Source organism: Etheostoma spectabile, chromosome 16, assembly GCF_008692095.1.
Source record: "Etheostoma spectabile isolate EspeVRDwgs_2016 chromosome 16, UIUC_Espe_1.0, whole genome shotgun sequence".
Lineage (NCBI taxonomy): Eukaryota > Metazoa > Chordata > Actinopteri > Perciformes > Percidae > Etheostoma > Etheostoma spectabile.
The window spans coordinates 26,824,327-26,848,057 of NC_045748.1; the positions used below are offsets into that span (position 1 = coordinate 26,824,327).

The 23,731-nt window shown below is 38.6% G+C and overlaps 1 protein-coding gene and 1 long non-coding RNA gene across 9 annotated transcripts in view; one reads left to right on the forward strand and one right to left on the reverse strand.

Moving 5' to 3' along the window:
- LOC116704612 (RNA binding protein fox-1 homolog 3-like) overlaps window positions 1-23,731 on the reverse strand; it is a 751,296-nt gene that overhangs the window by 40,332 nt on the left and 687,233 nt on the right. For all 8 annotated transcript variants that reach the window (XM_032540217.1, XM_032540219.1, XM_032540215.1 and 5 more), the window contains 3 exons: window positions 10,171-10,303; window positions 7,203-7,242; window positions 6,938-7,002 (listed from right to left, as the gene is read on the reverse strand). In XM_032540217.1, the coding sequence (XP_032396108.1) occupies window positions 6,938-7,002; window positions 7,203-7,242; window positions 10,171-10,303 (238 nt within the window). The remainder of the gene's footprint in view (window positions 1-6,937; window positions 7,003-7,202; window positions 7,243-10,170; window positions 10,304-23,731) is intronic.
- On the forward strand, window positions 1,082-22,885 carry LOC116704649 (uncharacterized). The gene is made up of 3 exons (XR_004335739.1): window positions 1,082-1,160; window positions 22,139-22,148; window positions 22,873-22,885. It is a non-coding gene; the product is annotated as an uncharacterized LOC116704649 (long non-coding RNA).

Below are 23,731 nucleotides of genomic sequence, written 5' to 3' on the forward strand. Positions count from 1 at the left end.
TGAAATGGGGAGAGAGTGGATAGGAATATACTACTATCAGCCACAGGGAGAACAAATAATACAGTAAAAGTGAGAAAGAGGGAATGTGTGAAAGGAGAAAAAGAAAGAGAGCACATCGCTCGCTCCTTGCCTCTGATAAATCTTACATTATCGGCGGCCTACAGGCTCCTGCTGTGGTTGTTTCTTATCGGGCCTGAGATTAGCTCTACAAGTACCTTCATAAACACACAAACACACACCTAGACAGCAGTAGCAGCGGGTGTACACACACACACGTTTTTTTCTAAACACATATCCCTTTTGATCCAGAGGAATGCCTGGCAGACTGCAGGCTCCCTGAGGGCTGAGGATATTTGCACAGGGAGGAGCGGAGCAGTTCTGGGCAGGGGGAGGGTTAGAGGAGATACCGTACAAGGCTGCAGAGGTTCATGGCCTAGAGGTGAGGGGGGTGACAGGGAGGTGCAAGGGGAATGACAATTGAAAAAGATTTTTGAAGACCATTGTTGTTGCGGTAACTTTTAGCAGTATATTGCCTAACACATCCATGGTACATTGTCTAGAAAGCTAAAAGTTAGCTGCTGAAGGCAGCTCAGATAATCTGCCTGTTGTTATCATACTATGTTCCAAGGCCTCCTAATGGTTTGATCCTTGGTTCCAAAGGGATCCTATGGTTTAAACGGTTTTGTTTTAGTCAAAAGAGAAGACACATTAAACACACACAATTAGTTCTGTTACTATTTTTTTTTTTACATATATTTGAATATTTTTCTTAGCAAAATGTATTCTGACCAAACTTGGCTGGATGGGCTAGTGAGTAAAGTGGGCGGGCCAGAGCCACACTGGCCCATTACTGACTACACGCCTGCTGTTAAGTGTTCCTGTTGTTGCGTTGCCCAGAAATTGCGGATCGTGTCCCGGCGCGAGCTCTTGTTACTGCCCCACATCTGGTGTTTCATTTCCCCGTTGTTTGAACATATGTTTTGTTAAAAAAGCAACACAGCAAAAGAAAATTGGTGTGGGATAAAATTGCTGCTAGAATAAATGCATAAGTTCAAATATAGTGTATTATTTATTGTATTTATCATAAGTATAATACTATTGGTTAAATGGTATTGAACCTATAATCTATTTAATTTAGGTGCAATCATGTGGGCGAAAAAGTCATTGGCCTATTAATCCCATTCAATGGCTGCAGCACGATTATTATACAGAATTATAATTCATAATCTTTTATTTCAAAGGGTTTACATGATTCATATGCAATACTGTGGAACTCCTTTTTAATGTTTTTTACTGGTTTGTGTCCAGTGAACAATACAAAAATGTTTCAGAGCGAGTCACACTCTTCTGACGGCGCTTTGCTATACAGTAGCTTTACTTATATGCTCTGCCTCACAATGTAAAGAAAACTGCCATTTGCACAAAAAACATAATGTGACACAAAGAATCTACTGGGATTTAAGAGCATGTCCACAATGAGTGACGTTAGTGACATGAGTACAGATAAGGTTATGTAGGCTACATAACTGGTAGACTAGGAAGAAAAACGATACCGCTCAAACAAGTAGGCTAGTATTTGGAAATGAAAATGGTCGGGGCTCATCATTTCCCAACATATATTTAACTTTCTGCGAGGTAATACAGCTTCTTCATCAACAAGATTGTCAACAAAAGGAAATGCCATGTTTTGAGAAAACAAAAAGTTTTATAGAGTGCCTAACACAGTTAATAAACTGTGTTTTTATTCATGCAGATAAACAGCACTCAATTGCACTTGAAAAAGACTAAATGAATGAATGAATGAGGCAATGAAAGAGCGCTGTGTCAGAGGGAGAAGACAGAGAAACTCAAGGTTTAGAGAAGAGAACCTGCTCCCAGCCAGGTTAGGTTCACAGGATCAGTTACCATAGCAACTGACTCTGAGGTTAAGTTACCTCTCTTTCTGAAATGGGCTGGAGTTATCTCTCTCTCTCAGGTTTGATAAACCTCCTTTTCTGAAACAGAAAACCCAGAAGTTCCCTAATTTCAGGGTTAACAAACTCAGTTTTCACTAGACCTGCTATCTGAAACAAACCCCTTTTCTTTTCCTGTGTTTTTAAATTTTGGTATGTCCCTTTGTGTTTTTTTCATTAAATCATTATTTCTAACTGCTACTCCCTCCTTGTTTTCCTGCACTTGAGTCCAAGCAAAAAGCCCGACACATTTCCAGTCTGCACCAAAATGTGACTTTGGAAAAAAAATTCATTGATACACCTAGACTAGTGAAGATGTTAAAAATGCTGACAATACCTTATTATTGTTAAGGCCTTCACGCCAACAGCGGCGAAGGCCCTATTGAACCTGAAGGAATTAGGGGCTCAGGGGTAGAGCGGTTGCCTGCCAACCGGAAGGGGGGTGGTTGGATCTTTGGCACTGCAGTTCCATATCGAAGTGTCCTTGGGCAAGACACTAAACCTTGAGTTTCCCCCGATGCTGCACCCTCGCAGTGTAAATGTGTGTGAATGTTTATCTGATGAGCAGGTGGCCCCTTGTACGGCAGCCCCGGTGTATGAATGTGTGTGAATGGTTTCTGTAAAAGTGCTTTGAGTGGTCAATAAGACTGAAAAAGCAATATATAAGAACTTTACATTAGGCCAAGTGCCAACAAGCTGAAACTGAAGGAATTATTCTTTCTTCTGGCAAATTAATTGCCTTATTAAGGGTTTTGGGAATAGGCACACAAAAATTACTGGCTAGCACAATCGAAACAGGAAGTGAGTGTAACTTGAGTGTAGATTGTCCAATTGGTTAAAAACTTTTCAGGATTCATAAGAGTCTAACCCTGACAACATATAAAAGCTTTGGCTCTAAGTCATATTGCCCCTTAGTGGCAACAGGAAGTAGGCCTGAAAGTCAAGGTGCTATACTTTAACAAACTCCTCCTAGAGATTTCATCCGATGGACTTCAAATTTGGTCTGTACCATTTCAACACCTCAAAGATGAAAAGTTAATAAAAGAAAAACTTTATGTCAAATGGTGTGGGCGTGGCGTGGCGGCCATTTGGAATGTTTAGCAATGAACGGGAAAGTGGCTGTAACTACAGTGTTCATTGTCACATCTGCTTGAAATTTCCCACAATCAACAAGAGTCCTAGCCAGGGGACATATACAGGCAAATATTTACTTTTGGTCATAGCACCCCCCACTGGCAACAACATCCGATTTACATGAAACTTAGAATGCGTGGTCTACTTGTGATACTGAGTCAGCCCCTCTATATTAACCTCCGGCCAAATAACTGCATTTCTTTCACTGTTTCATATCATATATTGTTATGTGGTTCTGGTGATGTTTGTCATTTGTAATTGTGCCTCTTCTCCTGCTCATGCTCACTATAAAGCCAAGAGTAAACTGAGCCAGCTGATACTCAGCTTTATGATACCACTTATGCAGGATAACAAATGTTAAGCTCAGTGAGGTCAGTTAGCTCAAATAGAGCCAGTTTAAATTGAACTTGTTGCCCCTGCTGTGCTACTTGTTTTCATTTTAAACATTTTAAGTCAATGGGTGACCTGGAGATTGAAATATGTAGAGCATTCAGCAACTGCTAACTAAACGTGAATTATTTTTATTTTAATTCAATGTTCAAAGGTTTTCAAATGGAAATATGGGTTTTAGTCAATGGTAAACTAAATATTGTTTATGTGCATAAAATATTTTGCAATAACAGCTGAAGTAATATTTTTAAGCGTACCAATATATATTTTTGATGAAATTATATATCAAATTTGTATCACACAGCTGTGAATTGTAAGAGAACAAGAAGAAGAGTTGAACAACTTTGCTTTGGAGCAGACCAACATGACACATGGAGTTTTGCTTAATATAGCCTCTATTTTGTATTTCCTACCTTCTTTCATTAGATAAAATTCTATATTAGGGGCGGCTGTGGCTCAGTGGTAGAGCGGTTACCTGCCAATCGGAAGGTTGGTGGTTAAATCCCCGCCCCTGCAGTCATTGTCGAAGTGTCCTTGGGCAAGACACTGAACCCCGAGTTGCCCCCGGTGCTGCGCATCGGAGTGTGAATGTGTGTGAATGTTTATCTGATGAGCATTCACATTCACACACATGTATGAATGTATGTGAATGGTGAATGTTTCCTGTAGATGTAAAAGCGCTTTGAGCAGTTGTTAAGACTGGAAAAGCGCTATATAAATACAGCACATTTACATTTATATAAACAACAATGAAATAGCTGCTGCTGTTTTTTTCCTTAAAACTGTGAGAATGTTCACTATCTCCTGTTCCATGAGCAATCTACATTAAGTCATCACATTTAATGTTGGCTTTTACTTTTTTTTAGTGAATCTAGATGGAATTAAAAATTTTTTTTTTTTTTAACATTTCCGGTTTTAAGGTAGGTAAGGGATCAGGATCTTTTGGCCTTTTTTTTAGATTGTCGTGGCCCAAAATGCCTGATTTTGTGGGAGCTTTAGTAAAAAATTGCGATAAAACTTGCAATGTCTTGTTTTTTCGTTGCAATGAAGTTGCAAGAGACAGTAACATTTTTTGTTTCAAAATAAAAAGGAAACTATTTAGAATAAAACTACTCTGGGCTGAGTTTTTCAAGTAACCTTACCAAAAAGGCTCAGGATCCAGCAAATGTTGGTATAATATGAAAATGTCTGGTGGATTTAAGTAAAAAAACAATAATTAATTGAATGATTCAAATTTGAACATATGTGTAAGTGGCTTGTTGATCTTAACATTGTTAGTTAATTTCCAACAGTATGGAAACGGAAGCAGCTTTCACCGACTTTAGAGTGAAAAAACATTACAGTGTACATTGTTGTTAAAATCTATACATGTTTGCAGAATGGTCTTAAATGTTTTTCACGGTCTTTCCTGTACGTTTGGTTGGTAAATGTTATATGTTTGAGTCACACATGTCTTATCTTCGTATCATTAACAAGGAAATTAATTTGGCTACATACGTGTGTTACCTCAACCTGTTCTCACCCCTGTTTGGTCATTGGCTCTCAGAGTCACATACTGACACCAGATCTGTCACATGGGACTGCTGTGGTTAAAGTCTTGGGAAACTCTGGTTATTGGTCAGATTTGTGGTAAAGGTGCGGTGACTGGTCAAAATTGCAAGTTGCACCGAATTCATGGTGATTGGTTTGATTTTGTTTGAATTGTTGCAATCACGACATCACAAAATCCTGAGGCCTGTTGCACAAAACCAGGATAAGGGATTAAACTGGGATATTTAAGTTATCCTGGATGAATTTAGCTTTGACTCGGTTGCATGAAAACCAGGTTGAATTAAACCCAGCCAAGTAACCATGTTAGATTTTTTCTTTGCCGCCAGCCTGGTCCAGAGCAGGCTAACAGCCAGGCTAAAATTAATTCTGGCATCTCATGTGTTAAATCAGCTGCCGTTCTGATCCAAAATAAACACGTTTAAGTTATTTCGTTGTCTTCTGCATGTGTTCTGCTTTATTTGTATTAACATGCATTATTTGTCACTATTGTTATCATGAGTTTGATTTAAACCACTACTATTGCAGTTGTTTAGATGGTTAGAAATGGTTGTACTGGAACCCAGAACGCTACGGAGATTAAGTGGGACAATGCAGCGATATTCCCAGATGATATTAATGGCAGACTGGTCAGAGACCAAAACATTAATGATTTCATTTTCTTGTGGCTTGTCCTTCTCTAATAAAGGATAGCTTGTGTTACTCCTTAATATGTAGGCCTAATGTTTTTTATTATAGCTTACTTTGGTTTCATAATCTTCTCAATTAGTCTCACATCACTGGACCAATAACGTGGCCTATACACGTATATAGTGTAGTGCACGTTCATCACACAGGAAACACCACAATGCTTCTTAATCTTTCTATTTTGGTGCTGAAGAATTAAAAAAAACATGAATATTGTTTTACATATATGCTCAGAGCGTGTATTGAAGTCACTTACTTCTTTTTTTTAGTTTTTGTCACTTTCTGATTGTTCTTTTTGAACATTAATTGTACAAAGATGTTTAGAATTAGACAGCTTATAGAGATTTGTGCATATGGTTGTAAAACATGTTCTTGCGTTGTAAATAAGGGTTTGAAATTAAGCCTAGTCCTTAGGATACATTTCCCGAGGAACATTAATTCCCTCTGCTCACTTTTAAGGCAAAGTAGGCTAAATAATAATACATTTTATTTATATTTTGCTTTACATGGTAGGCTACTCAAAAGACACTTTACAGTAAAACCAGCCCATTTATCACATAAAGAGATACAGCAATAAAAACCAACATAAAACTATCATATTTAAAGCAATTAAAAGACTACAACTTTATTAGTAACTTTAGTAGTAGTCTACAACTTTGTAAAAATGTGTTGTGACTAGAAGGATAAGTAGATATTTTTACATCCTTACACATTCTGTCTGTCCGCTATAGTCTGTTGGGCTTTTTACTCTCCGTTTGATAACAGCAGTATTTCCCTTTTTGCATATTATATGCTTCACCTTCTGGTTACTTTCCATAAGAAGCTGCTGCTCATTGGGTGAAACATATGCCGCATGCGCCTTCTCCATTGGTGCATCAGAAAATCTGTGATCGATACCGTGGTCTATTTAAAAAAGCCGTGAACGGGCACTTATCCCAGCTATCTACACCTGGCTGGTCATGGCTTCACCTGTTCATCCTGGTTAGGCAAACGTGCAACCGATTAAGCCGCAATGAGCGGATCACACTAAGTCAAGCTGCGCTTTTACACTTGTCCTGGATATCTTTATTCTACTTTCATGCAACAGGCCCATGGAAGGACTGAGGGATACACAGAAAGTGTTTGGGAAATGTTGAATTTAAAAATAATCATAATTATTTACATGTAACTGATGCAAACAGAATACCTTGAAGTGATCCGCAGAAGGAAAAAGGCAGCCAACATACCTGTCACTGTATGCAGCTGCAGCAGTACCAGCTGGCTGGGCATATCTGTAAGCTGCATACCCTCCCTGAAGAGAGAAACATAAATTCAATACCACCTCAAGTTAGGAGCACAAGGTCCCCCAAAATGAAGGTGCAAATACAACAACTGACTTTAAGTAAACCATTGGATCAAATGCTCAAGACATTCTGTACCAAATTATTTTCTTCATTGATCATAGTAAATAAGTTCATGAATAAAAATAAAAATGAATATATGTTGACTTACATATATTTCTGCTCCATAAAAGCCATCCTGGTAGACCACACTGTTGACAGAAGATGTCAAACATAAGGCATTTCTTGTTTTAGGTTGAAGTAAAACTACATTGATATGGTGTTTTAGTTAATAAGTTATTAAAGATATAATATTTCTGCATTAAAATGTCTAAAAACAACTAACTGTGTTGTTGAGTTTGTGTACTCACATTATACCAATTGTTTCCAGCAATGTTCAAACCCAGAGAAATTTGTAATTTAATTCAATGACACGTTTATCAAAGGAGGTGTTGTATGGACGCCTGTCAATGGCATCATATAACCTTTGACCCCTCTAGGTACTCTAACCTCTGTCAAAACACAGGAAACACCAAATGATCCAATATTAATTGTAAATCCTACAATGTCAAAAATGTATACTCAATAGCAGTATACTGCATTTTTTATGCCACACAGCATCAGGTTTTCATTGCTTATATGCCACTTTGCAACAAAGTAACAGTAGCTCACTTCATGAGCCTCATTACTGATAAAATTATAGATTTTTGATTATTAACTATTAGAGATAAAATTCATCCCTTCTTGCCCTAAACCTGTTCTATGTTAATCTCCAAATGCATGAATCCTAGAAACAGCTGTAAGACCTGACATATATTTAGACTGCTTTTCTCAACCTTCACCAATTAAAGGTACCCTAAACATGTTGGGTGACGGCACTTCTTGTTGACGTTCAAAGTATTTTCAAATAAAAAAAGGCTAGCTAGCTTACCCCTCCCTCCTCCACATCCCCTCCCTTCCGTACTTCTGTACACTAACCACCAACCCCCACCCCCAAATCCTTCTTGTTGGTTATTGACTGGAGCGCTGAAACTCAAACTTTGGTGGTGCAGATTGGTCAGTTCATTTTTGGTGCCGTGTGTGGAGCCTGGGCTGTCTACAGAGACCGTTTTTTTTTTACAGTGTGTTCAGGGGGCAGGCAGCTAGCGGATAGTGAGAAGTTGTTTACTGTATGTGACAAAAAATGTTGTAGCCTAAAAAACACGCTTAGACCACCTTGAACGCTAAAGATTTCCTCAGCTAAGCCATCTACCTGTCTCTTAGATCCTATCCCAAATAGGCTACTCAAAGAAGCTTTACCCTTGTTTAACACTATTTTACCAGACAGGATCAATATGTCTTCAGTAACAGGTTATGTACCACAGTCATTTAAAGTAGCGATGATAAAACCTCTTCTTTAAAAACCCACTCCTGGGTCTTAGCCAACTATAGACCTACAGCATATCTAATCTTCCATTTTTGTCTAAGATCTAAAGAATTTTCAGTTAGGATTTAGCACAGAGACGGCCCTGTTGAAAATTACAAATTTTCTTCTAATTGCTTCAGACAAAGAACTTTTCTCTTCACTTGCCTGTTTAGATCTTACTGCTGCATTCAACACTATTGACCATAACATCCTATTAAAAAGACGTGAAAATGACACTGGCTTTAAAGGAACCACACCAAGTTGGCTTAAGTCCTATTTATCAGATTGGTCTCAGTTTGTTCATGTTAACGATGAATCTAACGCTAAAGTTAGCCATGGTGTCCCACAAGGCTTGGTGGTTGGACCAATTCTATTCACCTTATTATGCTTTCTCTAGCCAATATTATTAGGTAACACCATTAACTTTTATTGTTATGCGGATGATACCCAATATGTCAATTGGTCAAGCCAATGAAACAAATCAGTTAGTTAAACGCCGGTCAACAAACCAATAGGTGATGTCACTGATGCTACGTCTATTATTTTTACAATCTATGGTATAAACAAGTATCTACAGAAAAACTATCTCCGCTTCAGTCACTTTTCTTTCCACAATCAAGCATTCACTCAGCATTGAGGACTTGTATGATGCACACCGTCATGTTTTGTAACTTAACGTGATACTTTGTCTGCCCTGCTGCCTGGCATTTTGGAATATACTGTCACATACAACGTGTCAACCTTGAAAGTCCTTGTGCACTCTTGTAGCTTATGCACCCATGCTACCTTGAGTGAGCATAAAACAAACATTGAATTTGGGTGGTGTTGATTGTTCACACCAATGTTCAAGTGGAAGCTTGTGGACAGGAGCAGTTGATAAAATTTACATTATGAGGATTCTCACAGTTACAGGAATGCAGAAACCATGCATTTTCCTTAATGCTTATTGCAGAAACTCATGATTAGCTATTAACAGATAGTTATCCTCAAATAAGTGTGACTTCTTAAAGCTACATCCAAACCAAACAATACAATGCATTTTCTTTCATTTTTGATTCTGTTCATTTTCAAAACAATTTTGTTAATACATTTGTATTACTACAGTACCATACAGTAAATGATTAATTCAGTAGTTCCATGTGGTCAACTGCACCATTATTCTCTTCTCTAGGCCTTTTGCCTTTAATCTTTACTTTTCTCTGTCTCCATCTGGTTTTCTATTCTTCTCATTTTTTTTCTTTTAACCTCTCGGACATCTATTTTTTTTCTTTTTTCTCATTCCATGTATGTCCCTTTGACATTCACTAGGTCTCTCACTCTGACCCTATTGGAGTGTGCAGGGCAGGTCAAAGCAGTCCACTTACAGCCGTATACAGAATGACACATCCAAAAAAAGGAAGACAAATTTGGCCCTTCTCAATTCAAAGAGCAATTTTCTGCTCTATCAGCATTGTTGTTTTCACCTCAACGTTCTTCTTTTACTGCATGTGTGTATGTGTGAGTAAGTAGAGTATATATTTTGTGTGTGTGTGTTAGCTTATGTCTTTTAGTAATGCTGTGAATTCCATTTGTGCAATTGTGTGATTTCCGTCTTAGAGATGTGTAATACAGTGTTTCTTTGTGTGTTTGTTTCAGTTAGTTTTGTGTGTGTGTGTGTGTGTGTGTGTGTGTGTGTGTGTGTGTGTGTGTGTGTGTGTGTGTGTGTGTGTGTGTGTGTGTGAGACCAGGCACTCACGCTCCATAGGCAGGGATGGGTGGAGGAGGAGGTGCAGCACGGAACGTGTTGTAGACAGCGCGTCCCCTCCCTCTCAAATGGCCCCCTCTATAGGCCACAGCTGCTCCTGTACTGGGGTATGGAAATCCTGTCACTGAGAGTGAGACATCCAGAAAGAAAGAGAGAAGGTTGGAAGCAGCACAATGACACTAAGTTTCATATTTTACTATCCAAAAAAACACTCATAAACATTTAAGGGATATGGCTGCTGCTGTCACCATAGTTTTGTTATTGTCAACCCTGCATCATCATCCCTGCATTGCAATGCTGAGTCACATTACTGTAGATTGTTTTCCAATACTACATTAAATTTTTTTTTCTCTTTCTTCTTCATGGTAAATATTCTGAAATAAATGCTGTGCATTCTTGATTTTCGAAAGGGTGCTTTTTAAAACAATATAATCTGGGTTTATTTGATTCTACAGTCTATAACTGTTACTGGGATGTTCTTAACAAAGGGGTACTAACATCCCTGCAAAGAATATTTTATTGATTAAAAAATGTATTTTAGTGAGTGAAATGCAGAAATTAGAGATGCTGCCAATGGAATGTCCCATTGTCTACTGTATGTATTCAAAATAAAATGGCCTGATACTGCAATTATGCAAAATGTAACAGTTTACAGTGATGGTGTATAATCCATCACTGTGATGGATTACTAAATTAAAAGTCTTCTGAGTTTTTAGAGTTTAGAACTAAATTAAGTGAATGAGCCCAAACTGGTTTTGCAAAACAGATTTAAAGTTATTTTCATATGTTGTGCATTCAGGGGCAGAATTTGACTATCAAGGGTGGGGGGCCCAGTTACTACAGGCACAACTCCTCCAAATGTCCCCTTCATTAAATGTAGGGTCTACAAACATTTCATACACCAAAATGTAATTTTCAAAATCCCCAAATCCTTAGCAAAAAGTGCGAAAAAACCACAATGTATTTTTCATCTTTGTTTGGTTCTTTTTAAATTTTGAACTAATTCCCTTTATTTTTTCCTCCTCCCAACCATAGTAAAAAAATTATTACAGTGTATACAGTCCCTGAAAAAAAGTCTTGTCGTTTATCTTTTTGTGAAACACTGCTAAAACCTGACTTTTAATTAAAAAAATTGGGTGTAAAAAATACTAAATGAAAGCAAAACCCCCCCAAAATGAGTTCAATGCACTGAAAAAAATTTTCATAAAAACAAAATTAAAAAGGTGCTGTTAGATTATATTTTAATATTTTTAGACTTCCGAGTTGAAGACCCCCAGCATCGGGAGGGTTAAAAATGTATTGTGAAGCTCAGGAATATGGGAAGCATCTTGCATGCCTCCCAGGTTTACATATTTTTTGGTTTGGGGCCCCTTTCCTCTTTCACCTACCCCACTATCTCAATGATGTTCATGTCGGGGCTGGGGCCCCCCAACCTGGGGCATCTGTCTTCTTCGCCTTGAGGAAAATTTTTAAATGGAATGGGGTAGGTGGAGCACCATCCCTTTGGGGAAATTTGGGTCTTTTTTGGTTGGGAAAAAAGGGTAGCTAAAATTTTTTTGGTATTTTGGGCATTGGTTGCCTTCCCCCCCGCAACCTCGACACCCCCATATGGGTGTCCCCGACCCCGATTTTTTCCGCCCCAACTTCACTTTTTGGGGGGTCTGGATCCATGGGGCTCCGTGTTTTCCGCATTTTTTACAGCAACTGGGGTTTTAATTTAACGAAAGATTCTCTGAAAAATCCCTTTTTTTCACTTTTCCAGCGTCCATCCTTTTTGCAGGCTGTGGGCCTTGGCAAATGCCACACGGTTTTTCAATTGTCTTTTGTTTAGTGCTGGCTTCTGGGCACTGATTCGACCATGCAGGCCATTTCGAGACAGAATCCGACAAACCGTTCTGGTTGACACAGGGACTTCAGGGGACCAGGTCTGGTGGAGCTCTGCTACAGTGGAAAATGGGCTGGCCTTGGATTTTCGAGCCAACAAACGGTCCTCTCGAGCAGTTGTCTTGCGGGGTCTGCTTGACCTGAGCTTGTCAAAAACATCTCCAGTGTCTTCAAATGTTTTTTTAATCCTCTGTACTTGATGCTGAGACACATTGAAGGTGTCTGCCACATCAGCAGTGGATCTGGTCTTCAGCCTCTTGATAATCAAAACTTTAGTCTCAGGGTGAATCTTAGGCATGTTTGCAGAGGTCTAGTTGCAGTTGATGTGAAGGTCTAGTGTACTGGGGTTGTTTTTATACACACCTGAGACCTAATTGATCCATTATTAGTCACAGGTGAAGCTCATATGACAAGGCGACAACACTTATGTCTTTGCAAAAATTGACTCAATGGCTGTGAATATTAGAATACTTTCTGACAAGAAGTAGAATTTTCTTTTTGCACTGAAACATTATTACAAAAGGTGTTGGGATTAAAATGAGCCATTCCTTGTAAATAAATCTTGATTAGAATTATATTTCAGTGGGACTTCAGGTCAATTTGTAACACAAGCGACAAGACTTTTGTCAGGGACTGTATATATCTTGCCTAGAGACTTTTAAATACAAAGGTAATATATTTTTGTTGGCACAGTTCATGCCCTCACAATATTTGAACACTTTAAACACACTCCAAATTCCAAAGTTCCACTATTATGTAACATACAATTAAGACAAAATCACCTTTTCAACTGTTCGTTCTGAGTTCAAAATAAACACATTTCCTAAAAATAAAAATACTTTGATGTGTTGAGTAAAACACAGTGGTGAACTGACAAATGCTCCTTGTGACCATGCATTAATGAATATGTAAATGTAAATGGATTGTTCTTCTATAGCACTTTTCTAGACTTAACGACTACTCAAAGCACTTTTACATAGTACAGGAACTAACCACCACTATGATTAAAAGTCAATTTTGGCCTAGAGATATCTTTAGGTGTAGACTCTTGTCAATCGTTGGTAATTTTGGGCAGATATGACAATGTACACTGTAGTTACAGGCACTTTCTTGTTCAGCACTAAACACTCAAAATGGCTGCCACACCACACCCACACCGTTTGACAAAAAGCTTTTTGTTAATAACTTTTCAACTTTAAGGTGTTGAGATGGTACAGTCCATTGGAGGACATCTCCAGGAGGATTTTGTTTAAGTATAGCACCTTGACTTTTAGGTCTACTTCCTGTTGCAACACACGCTATGACTTCAAGCAAATATATACGATAAGCATATCGGCCTTTATATGTCATTAAGGTTAGAGTCTTATGAATCCTGAAAGGTTTTAAACCAATTAGAAGATATACACTCAAGTTACAACCACTTCCTGTTTTGATGGCAAAACGCCATCACAACCATGCCCTATGACGAAAAGGTTTTCTTTTAATAACTTTTCATCTCTAAGGTCTTAAGATGGTGCAGACGAAATTTGAAGTCGATTTTTAAAATGACTTCTCGTTGGGTTTAGGGTATTGCTCCAATGAGCTTTTTTGTACATCTTGACATGCTATATACATATACCAAGTTTTGTTAAATAACGTTATACATATTGCAGGGCTTAATTGTTCTAACTTTGTAGGGGGCGCTAGCAAGCCCTTTTTGCGCTTATTCCCGAAACCCTTAAAATACGTACATTTTCACCAGACATGATACAGCCGCCAATTGTGGTGAGTTTTTAAGTATGGTAAAGAAAGAAAGAAAGAAAGAAAGAAGGAAAGAAAGAAAGAAAGAAGGAATAATTCCTTAAGTTTTAATAAGGCCTTCGCCGCTGTCGGCGCTCGGGCCCTAGAAAAAGAACAAATACAAACAAATACAATCTAAAAATACAAATAAATAAAAGAATAGACAAATAAAAATTATAATATATACTGTACATTTCTCTATTTATTTTGCCTTTTTTGTGGCAGGAGAAGACATATTAAGCTGCTAGCCATGCTGTGCTTTTATCTTCCCTTAGTAAAAAAGGAAGCTTTTTGTCCTAAGTGTAGGCAGTGGAGCCTGGTATATGTCTTTCAAATTTTTGGAAACATTTGGTTGTTAAGTCTTCATATTTGGGGGAATGTAATTCTGTTTCAATATCTTTGTGGCAGTGTGTACAGCCTTGTTCCTTTCTTGGTCTCCACAAATGTCTACCTCTTTCAATTTTCAGCTCATGGTCACTGACTCTGTATTTTGTTAAAATTATTTATTTTGGATTTTTTTGTTTTGAGGTATTCGATCCATTGGATATCTCTGTTCAGGGACTGATCACAGAGGAGTTTGTGTAGTATTTTATTTTCATTTTGACATTGTTCTGTATACTCGTCTTTCAATTTATTTTCAAATCTTTTGATTGAAGACTGAGGATTATGTGTGCTCTGAGGCTTTGTGTACCTGTCTCTCTCTGCCTGTCTGTCTACTACTGACTGTGTATAGCTCTGTGTACCTCCGTGCCAGCTCTCTCTCTCTCTCTCTCTCTCTATCTGTGTAAAGTGATGGAGATCGTCTGCCCTCTGCTGTGTCTGCCTCGTCCTACTCTAACTAGCCAGACGGCATAATTATGCCATACAGCCAGCACACAATCTGTTGGTGATATTCTGAGCAAAAGATCAACTTACCCAAGTGGCCCCCCCACCTTTCCGTTTTTTCTACATATCAGACATCCACAGACACAATGTTTGCGTATATATGCATATGATTGTGCATGAGAACATGTGCATGTGCATGTTGGTTGGTGGTGTGATATAGATTAGTGCAATCTGATGATGAGCTTTGGCTTGTTCCTGCTAAAGCTAATAACACATAATTCCTTGCAGCTCTGCTTGACATCCATCAAGCCCAAAAAACAAACAAAAAACAACATCCACTGATACACACACACATGCAATACTACACAGAGTGCACCCCAAGGCTGCATATGTAAGATACATGCACATCTTCTCAAGTAAAAGTACAGATACTTGTTAAAAACTACTCTGGTAAAAGTAGAAATACTGCTTTAAGTTCTTTACCCAGAAAAAGTAACAAAGTACAGGCTTGGTAATTTTTCTAAAGTATGAAAGTAAAAATTGCCTTGCGAATGAAAACTGCGTATAAACAAGCGTAAAAACGCAAAGCTACCTGGACCACACAAATATTACTAGAGTGCATGCTAAGAAACTTCAGTGGACATGAAAAAAAGGCTCTTTATATGCCTTGCCTACATTTTAAATGGTATCATTATTGTGACAATAACTGGGACTCCATGACCGAGTAGTAAGATATGAATTCAACTCTGATTCTGTGAGAATTCACAGATCCAGTTTCTCTTCTTTTAATCTTCCCCTTAAGATGTAAAGGAATCTACATGTATGTGTCAGCTCAAATGTGACTTTTGTTACGCAGCACATTCTTCAGAAGTAATTCTCAAAGTCTACTATCTCAAACATTTCTCTCAGATAAGGCCGAGGATGTTGCTGCTTGTCTGCTGAATCTTTGGCATCTTCGTTTTCTTCATTTTCAATCATGATGCCGTACATACTACTTTGTGCTAACATTAGCTGCAATGATTCGCCTTAATGAATGCCGGCAAGTGGTGCGTCAAGTGCAACATACTGTATATTCCTTTCAATTAGATTGAACTTGGTATTGCTGACGTGAAAAATAATGGTAACTCCACTGAAATTATTTGAAACTAAAGTAATGAGCCAACTGTAAAATGTAAGGAGTAGAAAGTACCGATATTCATGGTAAAATGTAAGGAGTAAAAGTAAAACGTTGTAAATGGCAGTAAAAAAAAGAAAATATCTGAAAAATCTACTTGAGTACAGTAACAAGTATTTGTACTTTGTTACGTCCCATCTTTGATCTTAGGATGGGTCGGATATTTTGAAGTAGGAGGTACTTATCCATAGTCAGTACGGAAGGAATTCCGGAAGTTACAAATTTAGTTAACAAATTTAAACAGTAAAAAAATACACATTCAAATAGTAATTTTAGCATTGGATTAATGCTAAAATTACTATTTGAATGTGTATTTTTTTATAATTGTGTTGTCAAATGTTTGTGAAACTCCGACTTCTCACCTTGGCCACCCAATCAAAAGTTAAGAAAATGTGTCAAGCCAATGGAAGAAATAGCAGGAAATGTTTCTACCGTTTCTACCTAATAGATGCAGAGCCTGTTAAAATGAAGCCCTTACTTTAACCCTTGCGTTGTCTTGTTGTTGAAAATCCACACTTTTGTTGATGCGTTTTGATCAATGTTTTTAATTTGTTCTTACGTTTTTGTTTCTTTTTTAACACTTTTTCAATGTTTGTCACTTTTTTGACGTTTAACTCTACGTAACACTAACTTATTAACTTTAGTTTTAGTTATTTTTTAGAATTTATGGTTAATAAACCTCATTTATAGGAAATTATACCTAATGTTTAAGTTAGAAAAGCAGAAATTAGGAATTATTTAGACTAAAATTAAAGGAATTCAATTCAATTCAATTTTATTTATAGTATCAATTCATAACAAGAGTTATCTCAAGACACTATACGGATAGACCACACTCCAGAATTTACAAGGACCCAACAGTTCTAGTAGTTTCCTCCTGAGCAAGCAACAGTGCGACAGTGGCGAGGAATGGATGCTGATGGATAATCACAGAATGGAATATGTCAACTTTTACTCAATACTATTTCAAATATTTTTCATATACTATAAAATTGAATAAGACACCCCAAAATTAATGAAAGTAGAGAGTTGTACTTGCCAAAGAGCATTGTGTGGAATTAATCATGTTATTTTGGGTAACTACAATTGGGTAGTTAAAAAGAAAATTGATATTGGAAAATGGGTTATTTGACCAGAGGACAACATGAGGGTTGATTTAAGGCTACTTTACGTTGCATGTTATAGAAATGGTTTTCCGTAAGGATCACTCTTTCATCCAGAGTTGGAGGGATTGCAAAAATAATATCTAATTAAAGCTGCAAGCAGCGTAGGACAGGCACTCACACATCTTTGCACGTCAGGATTACTGGCGGACGCAGCTCCATGCGCCCGTGTATTTGTGCGACCGTTGGACATTGCAAACCATCACCAATGACAAAGGAACTCTCTGCTGAATTAAATGACACCTCACACAAGAGTCCATATCAAACCAGTCACCAGTTATGAAAAGAGGGCATGGCTTAAGCATAGGGGGTGGGCCAAACCATCACCAGTAAAAAAGGAACTCTCTGTTGAAATGCAACGACACCTGTTGTGACCATCAGTAAGGGTAAACTTGATTTTAAACAAAAATACCACAGCAGTAAGTTTAAATAAGTTAAATGGATCTTTGAGGAACAAAGTAACACATGGAGCCTCAGACAAAGAGATTAGGGCCTATTTTGTAAATTCCAGAGCTTGTCCTCCAAACTCCCACAGGTTACCACAAGAAAAAGTTATCATAATGGCAGAATGACCAGAAAGGAGTGGTCAAATTGGCCAAAAGCTAAAAAAAACTACAGGCTTGTAGTTGACACATTTGAGAAAGCTCTGGATTCCCATTGGTTCCTGGACCCTAAACATAGCATGGATCTGCATCCGGCTGAAAAACTATAGAACTTTCTGACAGACCTTTTCCTCCTTGCTTTTCCACCACACCTCCAATTGTCACAGGTCAGGAAGTAGACATCTGTGCTAACTAGGTCACTTTCCAGAAAAGTATTTTTGATGTTCTAGTGAGCACCATTGGATCCTCTGAAACACGCATCGGTGTTTAAGCTCTGCAGAGAGGGAAACTGGACAATTCAGATTGCTTTCTCCTTCCGAGTCTGTGTTGAAAAAGGCCAGGCTAAGACCTCTCTATATTACCCAGAGGTCTGTAAAAGTAATAAAGAATTCTTATAAGTAAGCATGCCCAATTTGTCGTACATAAGGAACAAACACAACCTGGTGTCAGAAGATGGATAGTTGTTGCAAGAAGAAGCGGAGTTCTGCACGCTGCAAGGATTAGCAAAAGAAGCTAATGATAGCAACAGGTGATCACTTGTCAAGCGGAGAGAAAACTAAAACATGGATAAGCTAAGTCCACCAAAACCTATGCAGCTAACTGGAAATCTGGCTGACAACTGGAAAAGGTTTAAGGAGAGATTCAACATATATATGGCTGCAAGTGAATGTGGTGAAGAAGACGACAAGGTAAAAGCCTCAATCTTTCTGCACGTCATAGGTGAGGATGTGCTGGATATATGTATAACAGTTTCCAACTTGATGAAGATGCAACCCTTGGTACAGTCATGGAAAAGTTTTTCTCATGTGATCAAAAACAAGGAGAGGGTTTTGATCACTACTTAGTTGAGCTGCACACGCTAAGTAAGACGTGTGAATTTGGAAATTTGAGAGACGCGCTAATCAGAGATAAAATTGTCTGTGGAATACCTGATAATGAACTCAGAGAAAGACTACTGAGGGCGCAAGACCTGTCATTAAACAGAACAGCACTTTAAACACCCAAATAAATACAAGTCACAAAGAGAGACTAAAACTTAATTGTGGAAAATGTGGAAGAAGCCACAAACCGAGATATGTGTCTGGCAAGCAGTGTCAAAATGCTGCTAAGCGGAGACATTTGATAAAAAGAAGGTGCATGCAGTTGAAGAAGAACGGGGGGAGTTCTTTGTTGATGCTGTGCATATAAACGAAGATAAAAAGAAGGAAGAATGGATAGTGCCATTGACTAGACTTTGGAATCCTCCGCTAACCTCATGTCTGTGGATGAGTAAAAGAAACGCACAATGAAGAGAATTATTTCTTGTTAAAACAAAAGTGAGTGGATACACAAGAGAAGAAGTGCCAGTCAAAGGAGGCTGCATTGCAACATTCCAACACAGCAGTAAGCAAACAAAAGAAATGCTGTTGATTGCTGATGTGAGTGTCAAGAGGGATTACAAGCATGTGAAAGGCTAAACCTTGTAAAAAGAGTTTTTGTAGTCTCACCACAACCTGCTAACGATCATGATTCACTCATAAAGGAATACAGTGACTGTTTTGAAGGACTAGGAGATCTAACAGAGGAATAAAAAATACAAGTTGACAAGAATGTGACTCCAGTAGTTCATCCATGCAGAAAAATACCATTTAAGCGGAGGGAAAAAACTCACAGGAGGAGTTTGATAGAAGGTACAGGTTTTTACGTCTACCATACGGGATCCTGTCAGCGCCACAAGAAAATACACATGATCTTTGAACACATACCAGGAGTCAAAACCCTGATGGATGGCATCATTGTATGGGGGTCCAGTAGAGAAGAACATGATAAGCGACTGAATTAGGTGCTCGATCTGACACGGCAAGTAAACTTAAAGTTAAACAAAGACAAATGCCTGTTTGGAGTAAAGTCATTGACATTTGTGGGGGAACATGTCCTGAGGCAGGGACTAGACCAGACCCAAGGAAAACGTCAGCCATCGAGAACATGGAACGTCCCAAAACTAAGGAGGATCTCAGAAGGTTTCTAGGTATGGTCACTTATAGGGCTGTAACAATACACCAAACCCAGGGTTCGGTTCGTATCACAATTTTTGACCCACGATAATTTACGGATGTGAAAAGATTCCCCCAGTATGTATATGCACAAGCTTTTGAGGTGGAAACAGACCATAAGCCTCTTGTGGCAATCAATCAAAGCCACTCAACAACTGTCCTATGTGGATACAACGTGAAGATTACCTACACACCAGGCAAAATGGTTGCAAACACGCTTTCTCGTGCAGTTGACAAATTCAGGTTTATGTAGACATGATAGTGTCATCCCTTTCTGTTTCTGAAAAGACAACAGAGCAGATCGGGAAAGAGACAAAGGGCGGCTGTGGCTCAGTGGTAGAGCGGTTGCCTGCCAATCAGAAGGTTGGTGGTTTGATCCCTGCCCCTGCAGTCATTGTCGAAGTGTCCTTGGGCAAGACACTGAACCCCGAGTTGCCCCCGGTGCTGCGCATCGGAGTGTGAATGTGTGTGAATGAATATCTGATGAGCAGATGGCACCTTGTACGGCAGCCCCGGCCACAGTGTATGAATGTGTGTGAATGGTGAATGTTACCTGTAGATGTAAAAGCGCTATATAAATACAGCACATTTACATTTACAAAGACTGATCAGACCATTAGAACACTAAAAGAGACAAAACAAAGAGGATGGCCTGAACAAAGACAAACATGTCCAGATGCAATACAGGACTACTGGATGTGAAGAACAGACCTTACTGCTGTTCATTTTCATATTCAAAGGGAAGAAGTTTGTCATTCCACAGGCAATGCAACAGAAAATGTTACAAAAGATACAGGAAGGACATTTGAGAGAATAAAAATGCAAACAGTAATGTATTGGCCAAGAATAAATACAGATATTATCTGTACTACAGCGTCTTGAGTAACATGTCTCACATACACACCCAAACAGCAGGCAGAGCCGCTGATGCCCCACCCGGTGCCCAAGTACCCATACTACAAGGTTGCAGTTGATTTGTTTGAATGCAATGGGAAAACTCACATAGTGATTATGGATTGGAGTAGTTCCAACTATCCAGAAGTTGCAACATTACAGATCTTCAAATGACTAATAAAAAAGTATACAACGGGAAAGAGAATTTTCACAAGATTTTGTTGATCTACAGGAGCACACCACTGCAAAATGGCCTGTCACCAGCCCAGATGTTGATGGGACGTCAAATTCGCACTAATCTGCCTATGCACGACAAGTTGCTGAAACCAAAGCGAACAGTCAAGGTGATACAAGCAAAAGAAAAGGTGAAAGTATGACAGAAAGAAAAGGATGACAAAAGTTCAAAACACCTATCGCACTTGAGGCCAGGGGACAGAGTCCGCCCACTCAACAGGAATGTGGACACAGCAGGGACTTCAAAATCGCTTGGACAGCTGTCTACAAACTAACAGCTCAGAGACAGACACACAGCCACCAGAGGTGACAAACACCAAGGACTCTCAAACCTCCCTGAATACCACTGACTCTGGTCAAACCGTACCCAAAAGGATGGTTAAACCACCTGAGAGAATGAGGAAAACCTGCTGAAGGAGTTATATGAAAAAAAGTATGTTACTGTGGTTATGCTGCCTTAACCACAGTAACATTTTTTTTTTTTAAATTAAGGTTTGGTTTGGAATATTTTATATTGAGAAAACAAAGTTTGAAACTAATGGTTAAGCTAAAGAAGAAATGAAACAAATGTAGTTTATTTATTTATTTTTGGTAATGCAGTAGCAGATCTTTACGGAAGAGGATTAGGGCCACTGGTTTTTTCACAAAATTATGAGATTAAAGTCAAAGTTCTGACTCTCTTTATTCTCAGAATTCTTAAAGTCAGACTTCTGACATTAATCTCAGAATTCTGAGAATAAAGTCAGAACTCAAACAATTTTTTCACCAGTGGCCCTAATCCTTTTCCGTAGATCTTATTTTTTAATGAATCTGTTAAGAAAGAAAATGCTTTACTTTTAAAAGGAAGGAAGATGTGTTGATAAAGGTTGTACTACTACGGAAGCACAGGAGGTGAAAGGTGTTAGACGCAACAAGCGCGTAGCCTACATGTGTTGAAAAGGCTGTAAAAGTAATAAAGAGTTCTCATAAGTAAGCATACTGCCACACCCAGTTTGTCGTACATAAGGAACAAACATTACAGAGTTGACTCTGAACTTCTCTTTGCCCGGGTGGAGTTGTTTCGGTAATTGCTGGCCAAGTTGTTAACCCGTTTTTGGTACCCTGCAGACTGCAAACAGTAAGAGGCTACATAGTGTTCTGGGCAGAGACATGTATGTGTGTTTATAAATGCTAATGCTGCAACTGCGTTATGACATTGATGTGATTTGATCAATAAGCACTACCGGTGCACCTTGATTTTTAATCCGTGATTGTCACCGCCAAAGTCAAATCTATTTCTGTGAAAGTCGTAGATCACAGGACATGATGACGTTGTGTTAAATACTGTTGCTCGTGAATTGAAAATGCTACATTGCTGCTCTGTCCACGGAGTATAGTTACTGTTCAACGAGATAATAAGCTTCGTCTGTTCACAGCCCACGAGGTAACGAGAAGAATCAGCTGCTTATCTGTATAATGAACGTCCCTTTATCCAGACAAAAATCTCAGAGTCTACCCTAACTTCACGTTAGTCCAGACCTGAGTGACTGAGAGGATGGGTCATTATCGATAACCTATTTATATAAGTAACATAAATAAACCTATTTGTAGTATCTCTATGTCTGTAGCACATAGCCTAGCTTTAACGAAATAATGGCTAATCTTGGGCGTAGCCTAGCAACCACCACCCCCCTCATCCACACACACACACACACACACACACACACACACACACACACACCACACACACACACACACACCCTGCTTTGCATATACTGTAGGACAAAGTCAATCAATCAGTATTACATTTTCCTCATTGTCCTTCATGCCCATGCATGTCTTTTTACTCATTCAAGCACACACGCGCACACGCACGCACGCACGCACACACACACAAACACACACACACACACCACACACACACACACACACACACACACACACACACACACACACACCACACACACCACACACACACACACACTTGTTTTAAAATTAGGCACACACTGTCTCAAAATGATGCTGAAAAACTAGTCCATGCATTTGTTAATTCAAGGCTGTACTATTGTAATTCTTTGGTATCATGTTGCTCAAATAAGTCCCTAAAGACTCTCCAGCTGATCCAGAATGCTGCAGCACGTGTTCTGACAAGAACTAAAAAACGAGATCATATTTCTCCTGTATTAGCTTCTCTGCATTGGCTTCCTGTAAAATCCAGAATTGAATTTAAAATCCTTCTCCTGACCTACAAAGCTCTTAATAGTCAGGCACCATCATATCTTAAAGAGGTACCTTATTGTCCCACTAGAGCACTGTGCTCCCTGAGTGTGGCTCCTAGAATCTCTAAAAGTAGAAGGCTCCTCTCTTATAGTTAGGGAGTAAGGAGTTTCAACGTTAGCTTAGACTGGCGGGGGAGGATTCAAACCTTAATTAATCCTAAACTTAAACTAAATTATAACTCGTTCAAAAGCCTTGTTCTTAATGTTCTACATCCAACATGGAAACGTTATAGCCAATTTGTTGTGACTGAGCTCCAGGTCCCTATTTTGAAGTTTTATCTGAATTTTCTGAGTTTTATCATGTTTGGTCCTTAAATCAGACAAAGTACTTATTGTAGATGATTTTAATATCAATGTGGACATTGACAAAGATAGCCTTAATATTGCTTTCAACTCACTACTAGATTCAATTGGATTCAGTCAGAGTGTGCATTAGGCGACACACTAAACCACACCCTCAACCTTGTGCTGACATATGGCATCAAAATTGAAGATTTAATAGTATTTCCACAGAATCCTGTTAATTATTATTTTATTAAGTTAATAACTTTTGCATTCCAACTACCCTATTATATGAAATCAGATAAACGCTTCTACACTCAATGCCTATCTGAGAGTGCAATAGCTAAATTTCAGGAAGATATTCCAACAGCATTTAACTCAATGTTGTGCCTTAATATAACAGATGACTCTTATGTTAACTTTA